The sequence below is a fragment of the Melanostigma gelatinosum genome, assembly GCF_949748355.1.
Source record: "Melanostigma gelatinosum genome assembly, chromosome: 18".
Lineage (NCBI taxonomy): Eukaryota > Metazoa > Chordata > Actinopteri > Perciformes > Zoarcidae > Melanostigma > Melanostigma gelatinosum.
The window spans coordinates 11,514,113-11,527,650 of NC_136651.1; the positions used below are offsets into that span (position 1 = coordinate 11,514,113).

The 13,538-nt window shown below is 43.1% G+C and overlaps 1 protein-coding gene across 2 annotated transcripts in view; it reads left to right on the top strand.

Annotated features, from left to right (window-relative positions):
- The first annotated feature begins 7,899 nt into the window (after positions 1-7,899).
- sh2d3ca (SH2 domain containing 3Ca) overlaps positions 7,900-13,538 on the top strand; it is a 51,595-nt gene continuing 45,956 nt past the window's right edge. For both annotated transcript variants that reach the window (XM_079290069.1, XM_079290071.1), the window contains exon 1: positions 7,900-7,936. In XM_079290069.1, coding sequence (XP_079146195.1) covers positions 7,901-7,936 — 36 coding nt within the window. In that variant the 5' untranslated portion in view covers position 7,900. The remainder of the gene's footprint in view (positions 7,937-13,538) is intronic.

Here is a 13,538-nt window from a genome sequence, read left to right on the forward strand (position 1 = left end):
TCTCTTTTATTGGACAGCATACAATAACAAGAGACAGGGAGGAGAACTGACTGTTGTCCTCAGTCTCTGGGAGCAACACACGGACATTCGGTTGTATAGCAGCAGCTGTGACTTTCATTCTTTCACTTTCAAAACATTTCTCTCTTTTTCTGTCGCGCTTTTGTTTCAAACCCTCATCCGATGACTGTAGTTTATCAAATATGATACATGTTATAGGTTATGTAGCACAACAGTATTTAACTCAGTTAAACTTTATTTACAACGTTGAAATGCTTCTTACACATGACTGCATCAGTAACTATTTTAATGATAATATTCTGCACTTTTAAATATCGGAGGACTTTTACTGTAATGGCGCTGTTGTTGTTTTTTTGCATTGTTGTACACTGCAGCTGACTACAGCTTCACAGAGTGTCCTCAGCAAATCAAAGTGAGCAGTTGTAATTGATCCTCCAGCCGAAAGCTGACAACAACAGGATCATACCAAAGTTCACAATCACATTCCAAGAAAGACTTGTAACTCGGTCGATCTTGCAGTCACATCAGAAAGAATGATTTTGTGAATTCATCGAAACACACGACCTGTATTGCACAGTAATGTACAGCAGATACGGAACATATTGCGGATGTCATCCAGAAATAACTTCATATTTCACATTCAAGGATAACGTGCTCAGAGTAATTCATTCAAGTGCTGTTCAGGTGCTGCACTGGAGCAGTGTTTTGCAAATGTGTTTTATATTACAGCAGGTTTGACTGGGGAAGAAGAGAACATATAATCACAAAGCTCTCCACCAGAAACTGAATTATGCCAGCAAAGACAATATTACCACCGCTCCACAAATAGTTTATGCTGACATTATTGGAAATGTAATGGAAACAAGAAGGAAAAAATCATAAAACCATATGTTTTTTTTCTGTTTTCTATCGGTTCCTTTATTCCTATGCAGAAATATCAAGCTCATAAATAACCCTATATAATCAATAAGCAAGAATAACAAGTATTACTACAGCCTATTAAGGAACATAAACATGTTAGTACACTGATTTAGCCCTGTATAGCTTTTATATTGTGTTTCTTTAGGGGGTAGAGAAACAATGATGTAATCTTTGGTGCTATAATTACTGTTAGTAGGATGTGTTATGAAATGAGGAAGGATCAGAATTGTCCTGATATTTATACTTGTGGTAAGAAATGTTGGAAATTAAGTTTTATATATTTATATATAAATAAAGCGACATGTGCAGGGACCTAAGTCAGGCCGACAGCTTTTCTATTTTTGTGTAAATAAGGTTTCAATTTTGTGCGTCTCTCACTCGGCCGTGTGTCTCAGCGTCGCCTCGGGTCAAAGCGACGGATATTTGTTATCGTATGAGGAGGCAGAGAGCTGAATTATTGAAGTCTTGTTTTTCATCAAGGTGAAATTAAAGCAGCGCACACACACACACACACACACACACACACACACACACACACACACACACACACACACACACACACACACACACACACACACACAGGCACAACACAAACACACAGTCATCCACTCTAACAAATTACTTCTGTGGGAAAAAAAGGGTCGGGACACGAAGCCCAAAATGAAAGTCCCATTACTCCAGGTTCAGTGTGTGCTCTCATGTTTGTGTGTTTGTGTTTACCACACTGTATCATATTTCTCACTTTACTCCATCCACCTCCATACTGGTGGATTACAGAGTCATGCTCATTTGGTGGAGTCTGTAGGCTGAACCAAAACCAGGTGTCCCATTGGACCTCATCCCCGAAGAGGACCTTGTCCTGAACCAGGCATTACCCTGAGAGACAGACAAATACGGCTTCACAACAACACACTTTAAGACGCACAAATGATTACATGGGGTACAAACAGAAGATAATGATCTCTAACGGTTTCTGAACGAACTGACCACAGTTCCTCTTTGTGGGCAGACTTCTAGAGCAAAAAGCTCTTTGGTTGAGGATGCACGTCTGCATTTGAATGAGTGTTTTGAGTCACACGTTAAAAGTGACCTTTAGTTTTGTTGACGCAATAAAACCAGACATTCTGATGATAAAACAAGTGAGCAGTAAAATCTGAACTAGAACCTTCAGAAAATAAACAACAATAATATAAAATAAAATAAATATGTTACAATTGTAGAATTACCTCCAGTTTCAGCGGCTGATATTGTCTTTAATACTGAAGGACGGTTTAAATATTTCACATGTGCTGGAGTTTCATTTTGCTTCATAATGTATTTACCGTACCTCTGTTATACGCCCTCACACTTCACAGTTTCAGGGCTACATATTTACTGGTTTGGTCGTGACAGGAAGACGAAAAGCGTCTTTGCAGAAGCCGCACGCCCAAATGTCAGAAGGAAGTGAAAGTCCATGAAGGCATATGGCTCATACGAGACACCATATGGACGAGTTTACATTATACTACTGTGAGATTCACTGATCTCCCTGATGATGTGAATTTACCATGTCATGCGTTCTTTTTAAAGAACTTCACACACCACATAAAATGTCTAAATTAAATAGAAAATATAATTGTTTTGCATTTGTGGAGTTTGCCTCTTCATTATTCTTAAATTATATAAGATATTGAATATGGGGAATCATTTAAAAGAATAAACAAATAGGAGAAGGAAAGAAAGAAACAAAAAAAAAAACAACAAAGCAATATTGTGATCAGTTCTGTTGAAGACATGCCTTTTCATCATAAATGTTGTATTTTATTATTTTCATTATCTTTGAAGAAAGGGGAAGAAACTACTCCTCCTCACTTTAGAACATTTATCTATCTCGTGCAAAAGTCATGTCATTGAAGCCGTCCTGGAATTCAACATGCAAAGTGAGCAAAGTGACAAAAACAAAGAAGAGATTGTGGTTAAAAGAAACCATTGTTGAATGCTGAGGGGAACAGGATGCGAACCCTGCTTTCTGGTTTCATACCATTTTGCTTTGCTCGTCATTATTTGCATGACAACCTGTCAGGAAAACAAACAAACAAACTGCACATTCTGTCATTTTTCTGTAATGGAGGTCTAAAACAAAACCACATAACTGGACTTTTCCATCAAATTGGAACATTCTACACTTCTTTTGCAGCATTTTATACACATCACCAAAATTCAATCCAATCAGCACTTCTGTTTTTAAACACCGGTCCAAGTTTCCATCACCACTCTTTCTGTCACCTTTCCATTCACAGGGTCAGAGGGCACACTCACACCTTTCATATATTCATATTCTTATTTTATCCTTTCAAGCCCTGTCACCTCATCTCATCTGTACATTTCCTCTTGCCATTGGTCGTTTCAGCTTCACACAGGAAGTGTCACGGTCTGCCCTGCCCCTGTCGCTGCCTCTCATCTCTCAGTTTTGTCTCTGTCACACATGCAAAACAGTTTGCAGGGAGGAACTGTCGGTACTGAGGTTTCTCCACCTCAACAAGTTATCCTCCCCGATCTGGGTCTCTTCTCTCTGTTGTTCTGCAGCTCCTCTCAGATGGTCCATCTGTCAACCTGCAGCCAATCTAACACCCATACTGCAGTCACATCATGAGCATACGGAAACTAAGTGAGTAATGTGTGTGTGTGTGTGTGTGTGTGTGTGTGTGTGTGTGTGTGTGTGTGTGTGTGTGTGTGTGTGTGTGTGTCATATGTCATATCGGTTTTGCAACATTTTGGTGATAATGATGACATGCAAAAATCAATTTGCAGCTAAAATTATTTCTGTTGAGAAAGGAAGACGTGTACAGAAATGAAGCGATGTTGGACCTGCTTTGGCTTTCAGTTTATTATATTTAATTGATATGCACTATATGATTATTGAATTATTTACAGCTTTGTAAAAGCAGGCCTTTATATAAATGATAAAACATGTGCATGACTGCTGATGTCGACACACAGGGACAACCAAGCAGGACCTCACACACACACAAACACACACAGACACACGCACACACACACACACACACACACACACACACACACACACACACACACACACACACGTCCCACTTCATGGTAGTAAATGGTTGACTGCCTCTACATCTCATCTGTACAGCAACACAATCAAAACACGAGCTCTGCAAAGAGGAATTTTGCTGAAACAACTGAGCAGAGACATTTTTTATTATTATTGAAGCTGCATTCATAGATTGCTTTAATTGAGAACTTTAGTGAGAACTTTATTAACATGTGCTTGTTATTACTGATTTAGACGACAAAATTGTGTATCGCCATATCTCAATGTATGATTTGTTACCACATTATGAGCGTTTCCTCTTCTTTTCTAACTGTTCCCGTCTCAAGGCTTCAAATGGTTTGGCAGCCTCACCAACCTCTCTTTCCGCCGTTCCACCGAGAAATCGGACTCCAAGTGCTCTCCTTCCAAGTCTGGGGCCGGATGTGTGCCTGGAGATGGCACTGACTGCGGCGGGGCCACCGCACTGTCACTCCTGGATCCAGTTGTCGAGACGATGGACGACATGGGCACCATGCGTCCTCGCACTGCCAGCTACGTCCGCTCCAGTGAGAGCTACACACACTTGGGTACGCTGCCACGGCTTCTGAGGAGGATGAAAGACAAGAAAGGTAAGGCAGCAGAAGTTACGAACACTTACGGGATAACTCTTTCAGGCTGGCAAAAGCCTTTTTTGAGAAAACAGGACAACAGTCACTGTGAGAATACTAAGACGTCCATTTCTGATTGCTCTAGGAGGCCCCAGCAGCATTAAGAAGAGTAAAGACAAGAGCCGCATCGGCAGAAGTCAAAGCCAGCGACCTGCGGGGGACAAAGACTGGGTGCCCCGAAGGCCCACAGCGGCCTCATCCAAAGACACTGGGCTCTGCAAAGGCTCCCTCACTGATCCCCAGACCCAGCCTGAACCTACAGGTGGAACTGGTGTCACAAACACCATCTCTGCCATGTCGCCATCTGGTGGCTCAAGAGCTGCACTCCAACCAGAGACTTGTGACAAGCAGCACTTGAGCCCTAAGGAGACTTTGTCACCTCCACTCAGCCGCGGGGATGATCAGACACGTGAAAAGGATGAGTTAGACTCCGGGCCCGCACCGGACCCAAAGGTGGAGGCAGAGAGCAGAGATCTGACGGAAGGAGACCCAAATTCTGACCGCATTTACAGGTGATTATCTTTCTTTCTTATGCCAACAGCTGTTTACCTTCCTGTTGTTCTTCTTGGACAATAAAGTCATTGAAGGAGGAACAGTTACTGGTTGGCTATTATCTGGCTCAGGAAAGTTTTAATAAAACTAAGCGAAGGTCAGAAAAAAGAAAGTCTACACTTGAATCACGAATGAATCTATGAACCCTTTGTAAGCTATGTGTTATATTTCCAATGTGGGAAACTGGGAAAAGAGGTGTGTCAGCTGGTTTGCACTAAAGTGCTGTATTTACAGACCTGATAGAGGTCTCAAGGTGGCTCCCGTGTTGCTACCTCATCTAGAGGCCCTGTCTTGAGGAGGGTGTGTCAAAGTCAGGGCTGGAAACAAGTACTCAAGTTCTTTACTGAACTACAGTTTCATATTTCCATTTTATGTTACTTGCCATCAGTTTTAAAAAATACAACAGTGTTCAAGATTAAACCGGTGTTTCCAAGCCAATTCGTTTGTGACCCCTTACAAAAAGCTGCTTGTCCTGTTTCTACAATGAGTTCTCTGTTTGAGGCCCTAAGAGGTAACGTTAATAAAGCTTGATCATATATAAGTACCTTAGGCCATTTGCTCTGCAGAAACAGTACTTTTTACTTTAACTGAGTCGATTTTGCTGAGAATACTGTACTTTCAATTTAGGGCTTTTACTTGTAATGGAGCATTTTAACATTGCTATTTTGGCATATTAACTCAAGCATATAAGCCACTGTACATGTTGCATGTCCCTAAAGTAATATGTTCAGTAACATTACCACACAATACCGTCACATTGCCGTGAGACTGAAGGAACTGTGGGTCAGAAGGGGAGCCTCAGTACATTTTTATTCCGTCCATGCTCTGTGCGTACGCCAGGGGGCGCAAAGCGGTTTGTTTGTTTTTTACCTGCGCGTGGACCCAGTGGAGAAGTTGGACAGTTCGCAGTTCGTGTTGACTTTAACAGGACTTGCCTCAGGCGATGGGAGTGAGGTGAGACCATAACAGGATTCATTACTTCACTTTTTAAAGGCAGCGTGAGATTGATTCCTTGTATTGATCCGATGCTGCTGCAAAGCTGCCGCACTGTTGATCTGATGTTGTTGTTTTTTATTTCACATTTGTTACAGGACACGAACACGAACGCGCTTTCTCTGTGCGCAGCTCATTGTGTGCGTTATTATGACGTTGAAGTGGATTCATCAACAAACTCAGAACTTTATTGGAGAGTTTGATGAGAGAATAAAAAGTGGTGTAACTCCTCCTCTCAGCAGAGCACATTCCGGTTTTCTCGCTGCTTGCACTATATGCCGAGGTCTCCACGCATGATAGCAGAGTGCGTGCGTGTATCGTGTTACAGTGGGATTTACACCGCGGTCTGCGCGCGCGCGCGCGTGTGTGTGTGTGTGTGTGCATGCATGCGTGGCTGCAGTTGTGCCGGTATGCATGGGGCATGCACGTGCGAGTGTGCAGCATCAGCCCATTAGTTCAGCCCAGGGACCGTGGGAAATACGGCTGTACAGTGGAGGTCACATCAGAGATATTTCTTGCCTGTTCAGCTGTAAATCACAAGTCCTTCCGTCTCTCAGCCTGCTGTCCAAGTCCCTCTCCTGCAGCTCTCCCATGCCTGACTTGGTCTGCCAATTGATTGCTGGGCTTTTTTTGTTTGTTTGATCAATTATTTAGAAACGAAATAAAGATCGCCTTACCGCATAATCAAATAACTGCAAGGGGATTTGCAAAAGATTATGTGGAGCAGTGGGTTCTGCATCTGAAATGTTTATTATTAATCCAAATCTCATTTGCAAGAATGGTTTAAATCATTTTCTATCATTTCAAAGTATGAACACGAGTTATGTCCGTAAGTGTTTGAACCACCGCTGGTATGCTTGACCTGGACTTCAGCTCTACTGTATGGAGCTAGATGGCCTTTGTGTAATCTAGGTTTGGGGTGTTGTTTGTTTTCAAAGCCTGATGCATGATTGGTATGTTTTTTTCTATTTACAGCTCACATTCTTCTCTGGATGAACGTTGATGTTATTGTCAGTGCAAATGATGGAGGGAAAATGTTGTACATTTGTACAACCATTTATTTTCATAAATTTAGGCACAGGACAGTTTATGAAGGGAATGTAGAGCTCCTCTGTCATGGGAGTCATTAACATTCCCAAGCCCGCCGCCATGATGGGACCCTTTGATCTGGCCTCTCTGTGGTCATGTGTAACACGGCTTTGCTCTGGGCCCTTTGAGACCCATCGTGCAGTTTCGAGCTGCGCTGAGTGATTGATCTTAAAACTTGTCTGCGAGTGTAATTACCCCTTTAGCTCGCGCTCGCTCCATATCACAAAGTACCCACAGCATGGCTCCCTAGACTCCAGTGCAGCGGGGGTTCTGACACATGATCCGGATGCATCATGAGTGTAAACGTGTGAGTTATTGCGCCTGCGAGATTTGAGAGGCCAGCTCCATATTTGGCAACCTTAGATGCTCGGTGGGGTTTGTTATCTGCCCGTTTTCCATGAAGCATGGCCCGCAACAGTATTTCACTCACTGGAGAGGCCGCTGCAGAAGTGGGTCATGGGAATACAGGGATAGCATGCACTGCACCTGTTACAAGAGCATATCAAACACAGACATGTGTGAACCTGTGTGTGTCACACGATCTGTCAGAAATGCTCTTTTCTCTTATCACGGTGCCTAACATTTGCCGTTTGTTTTTCTCCGTCTGTTTTCCTTCAGACACATGGAGCCAGCAGAGAGCCAGGTGGAATATGTGCAGGTAAGTCTGCTCTGTCAAGGTGTCTCTGCCCTTGTCTTGTCCTCTTTAGTCTATGTGGTAGTCTATTGTACAGATGTGTGTGTGTGTGTGTGTGTGTGTGTAATTGAATATTTTCCCACATAAATCTTTCTCGCGCCATGAGACAAGGTCTGTTCTCTATCAGTGGCACACATGCAGACATATGTAATGCCTGAGATGCCAGTAGATATGAGTAGTATTTCTTTCAGCCTCAGCAATTCCGTTTAAAATTTCCTCCTCACTCCCACAGTATTGAATTCGATTTTCTTTAATGTGAGCTCTCCGATGTAATTGTGGCTGATTATTAGCCCTTAGCCTTCAACAGTTATACGCTCATTTCAGCAGGCTCACTCTGCATTTAGTCAGATTCAGTCTGCCATTTAGCTAATTGAATCTGGAGCGAGGCAGCGCTCCTGTGCGGCTACAGCCAGCAGTCTGTGCTGCAGCCGGTAGGTGGGGCAGTACGCTGGAGAGATGTGGTGAACTCCTCCTGGATCAGAGAGCACGGGAAGCTGTTTCATGACCTTGGAGATGGGCGATAGGGATTCATGCATCCTGTGTGTACCACAAACACACATGAAAAACAGATATTGGATTTGAAACTGAGAGCAAAAGTGGGAGGTGAGAGTCATGAAAGTGAAGCTCAAGGAAGGAATGAAGGATGAAAAAGAGAGAGGGGAAGTGAAGTGTTGAGCTGGATCAGTTTTTCTATTGATTTTCTATCACAGGCAAGTGGTGAAAGCCGTCTCCTATGACCCCGACCTGTATTCATTTTGTCAAACAAATATATCCAACTTCCTCTGATCACAACATAGTTAAACCCCACCACCCTGCAGAACAGCAGCACGTAAACCTCGAAGAGCTCTTACAAATGAGAAGAAGTAGGCTTGTTTTACTGCTGTGTTTATGAACAGAACTGATGTAAACAAAGCTTTAATAGCTCCAAAAAACCCTTTTTATAAATTGCATAGAGGTGTTTGCTGTTGTATTCATCAGTTTACTTAGAAGATAAAGGTCTGACCAACTCTGTCCGAAGTACTGCCTCTGCTCTTAAATGTTTTATGTCATAAAGGTGTATTCATTTTTTATGATGTCAGTGAAGCGGTCTTGATTTCAGGCGAGGTGACCCACCTCCACTGTCAAACACTGTGGGTCTACTTGTAATATAGGTCACCATAGTACTTAAGCTTATTTAAAATTGAAAAACTTCAGAATCAAAAAAAGTCCAGTGTTTACTTTGTGTCAGCATGAAGGTAGCACTAATGGTATTAACATGTGACTGCTTTTACCATTAATCTGATGTTTCATGGATGTGATATTAGATGAGATGTCAGAGGGGAAGTAGGATCATCGTTTTCCGCCTTAAGCCCCGACCTTTTTTCGAATCCTCACACATGTTTTGTCACCCAAATTTGTTTCCTATTTCCTTGTATGTCCTTGCTCTCAAACACCATACACACCCTCCCCCACCACCACCACCACCACCACCACCCACCGCCTCACCCACTCCCTGAAAGCTGCCAGCAATCCCTCCATCTCCTTCCACTTCCCCTGAAACATTTATGACAACTGATGTTTAAATCAGGAGTTGGCCTCAGTGTTCCCTGTTATAACGGAAAAGACCGGGCCAGTACACGTACACTTATTTACTCTCTCTCACACACACACACACACACACACACGCACACCCACACACGCATGAAATGAAAACAAGACAAGGTGAGACGGAGAGAGAGACAAACCGATCTGATGTGAGTATGCTCAAAGAAAATAAGCAATCAGTAAGAAAAGCCCCGAAGCATTCAGGACAAGTTATTTATCTGTTCGGTTTTAGCATAAAATATCTATCGTCATTAATCGTTCATGTTGACGCTGGTCAAGCAATATCTGCTGTTTTTGTAAGATGTAAAAAGCAGTTTTAAAATGGCTGAGGTTGGCGATAAAACAGGCCTGACGACACTGAGTCATTAAGTAAGGAAATAAAAAAATGTTCAGTCTCAGTTTAAGTGTGAGGTTGTTTTTGGATGCTGTGTACGTGTGTGGCTCTATGACTGTGTGCGTCTGTTTTTGCCTGCAGCCCAGCCCTGCTTTGTCTACCGTCCTATTAAGTGGTTTGGTGCTACTCTGAAGGGAGGGGCAGGAGGGGGGGGGGGGTTGGAATGGGTTCGGATCATATGTGCTTTATTAACATACGTCTGGCACGAGAGTCACACTGCTGTTGAGCGTGAAGGGGCTCAGCTGTGCGTCTATATACTGCACTGTTTGATTATGCGAATGGTTTGAATTTTCTAAATCTGTACGTGTGTCTGCGCAGCCTTAAATTAAAGGCAGTGCCCTGTGGGTGCGTATGCGTGCGTGTGACTATTACAGCAGATGAATTAATGTGGCGCCTCTGTAAATGAGAGGGGGTGTAAACCGTCAGGGCTGGCCGTCGGTAACACACCCCTGGAAAGTCTCCAGTTACCATTCCTTCACCGTGCAGCCAGACTGACAAAGACCCAGACACACATGTACAGCACATACACCGTGTTGACGTCGAGATTGTTTGCATGAATCTGTTTATTCAGGTCACCAAAGACAAAAAGACAACAGTGCCATGATGGAACATAGTCATCTGTCACATTTGACTTTGACAAAATAACAGAAATACCTTAAAATGCCATACAGTACAATACCCTGCAGTGAAATGTTCAGAGTGACATTACAGTTTGCCATTGCTGCACATATTTTTCAGTGTTTTGTCGAAATCCAAACCAATAATGACAATCCTAGCAGGTAATGTTTGCCATGTTTGTCATCTGATCTGATTGTTGGTATGCGAACATTTGCTAATTAGAACATCATCCTTATGTTGGCTTTAGGATCCATCCTCTGGGAACCATGAATGTCTGTAACAAATCTTGTGGCAATCGATTTCCTGTTGTAAATGGTGAGATAATTTCACTGGATAGGGGAAGACTTTGACCTGCTGATGGCCCTAGAGAGGATTCAGGTTGTTGCGATATTTCAATCTGGACCAGAGTGACTTACAGACCGACCGACTGCCAACGCCATCCCTCGAGCCACAAAAAATGCTGACTATCAGCAACACTTTGCTAATTGGTTTTCACTTCAAATGGCTCATTGTCTAATTGCCTTTGTCATTATGATTTACAATACAGTGGCTGCTGTCTGACCTCCTGGTATTCCAGTCATGAAACGGCAAAAGATGATGTGCTGTGACAAAGAGAAAAGTCTCAGAAACCCTTCGACCGCATGCAAAATATAAATACAACTGTATTAACAAAAAGACCCAAGCACACAATCAGACGCGATGAGTGAGAGACTGAATCAACACTTCAGGGCCTCCGAACAAAAGCTGTGCTATTGACTGAAGGACCATGTTATTCTCAAGTCTTCCTGTTATTTTGTCCATCCCATTCAAGGTCAGCACACCCATGCCACGAAGCAGCACACGTCTCACGGAATAATGTCACATTGATCTCTCTAGAACAGTATTACACACTGCTTTATTCACGGCCAGGATGTGTCTAGTTGCCACAGCAACACATTTGTGTAAGGCTAAGTCATTTCAATGCGATTAAAGCAGGACAGCTGATTTTTAATTGCGCTATTTCACACCTAAATTCACAAGCCCCAGCCTTTTCCACCAGGCCCCTCTCTCTCTCTCTCTCTCTCTCTCTCTCTCTCTCTCTCCCCCGTTTCTTCACCATTCTTTCCATCATGCTCATTCTCTTTCTTCGGCTCCCATCCCTCCTCTTTTTGCTCGTCTTCACAGTCGACCTCGTCTTCTGATCTTGAATCTTCACTCGAGTGCTGAGCTGACTGAGCATTAGCACTTCCATTTGACATACTTATTAAATTCATCATAGATTTAGCCTTACTCAATTCTCAGCTAATAATGTACCACTGTAAAACTTCCAGTCAATGCCTCGTCTTAAGTGTCATCACATCTTTTGGAAATTTTTTTTTGTATTCTGCCTCTCTCGCTCTCTCTCTCTCTCTCTCTCTCTCTCTCTCTCTCTCTCTCTCTCTCTCTCTCTCTCTCTCTCTCTCTCTCTCTCTCTCTCTCGCTGCATCATTATGGCGGGCTGATGTTTCAAACGGCCTTTGAAACACACATCTGGTGGTTCCATACGGATTAACCAGCCGGTGAATGGGGTCCACCGTGTGAAAAAACACACTGATGACAATCGGACACACACGGATCATTAGCTGCACCCCGCTAACCCCCGACGGAGCCCGGGCCTTTGTTTTAGAGACGCACGTGTGCAAACACATAGACACACACAATGATGTGTGTGCACATGTAATCTTGATCTGCCCTCGGTGTGTCTCTTTTCATCTCTCACACACATGCACCTACACACATTTTACTCTTACACACAAACACACTGTGTTCTCTCTCTTTCAATCTCTCTGTGTGTGTCTCTCTCTCTCACACACAGACTCACACACTCCTTTCATTAGTGGGAGGCTTGCAGGCACATGCAGGGATTCTCCATTGTGCTCCCTAGCCTGCGGGATGGGGCTCACTAATTAATATTTAACTGAAGACCGCCTCCAAGCAGGGGAGGAGATGTACAGATAGATGTGTGGAAGGAGGGGAAGGTGGAGGGATGACCATGGAGGAGAAGGGGAGGACAAGAGGAGAGAAAAGCGAAGGAAAGACAAAGATCAGAGAGTGGTGGAAGCTGGAAGGAGTGATGAGAGGTCGGGATAAGGAGGAGGGAGAGATGAGGGGAGGAGCACGGTGATAAGAAGGCTTGGGGAAAGGCTGGATTCGATAGAGCATAGAGAGAGGGAGTTGAGGGAATGCTGAAAAGAGAAAGGACAGGTTCAATGAATGGATAAAGGAAAAGTAAAGAAAATGGTGGAAATAGTACCTGTACAGACGTTTTCTGACGGGTGTGAATGCGGAGAATGAAAGGAAGACAGATAAAAGGATTTAAAGGGAAGCAACAGTGGAAACAAAGTGAGGATGAAGCAAAGAAGGGAAAAGAACATGACAGACGGTTCAGCGTAATGAAGTGAACACGACAGTAAAGTAAGAATGAGACTCTCTTTAGTCTTCCCAAAGGCACAAAATAAGGTGAAGTTACCATCATCTTTCTTTCAGCCTGTCTGTGGAGCGTTCCATCTATTAAAACATCTTAAAGGAAATGGAGCATTGAGGGCTCTAGCTTGATGGTAGAAGGTTTTTTTTAAATATTGGTGATCTTTATTTCTTATGTTTCTTTTGTCTGTTATGTTTCTCTTGATTAGTAAACAGTATGGACTGGTTGGTCGCACTGCTGGATAAGTGTCATTGTATTGTATACGAAGTTAAATGATGTGGGATTCAGACATTTGAAAATTGTGACTCGACCACGTCTGTCATAGATTTATGGTGTTGGTATTTCACTACATTCAGTCACTTGTCAGCTCAATTCGAGACATAGTTCTTCTTAGTTGCTGGAGAAAAGAAACGCCTGAATATCTGCCCTTCAGTGTATCCAACATGTCCAGAGTATCTCTGTAAATCTGTTGCTTTGCTTTAATGTTTCAGCTCCCGAAGCAACCATTTGTTTGGCTTACATTCATC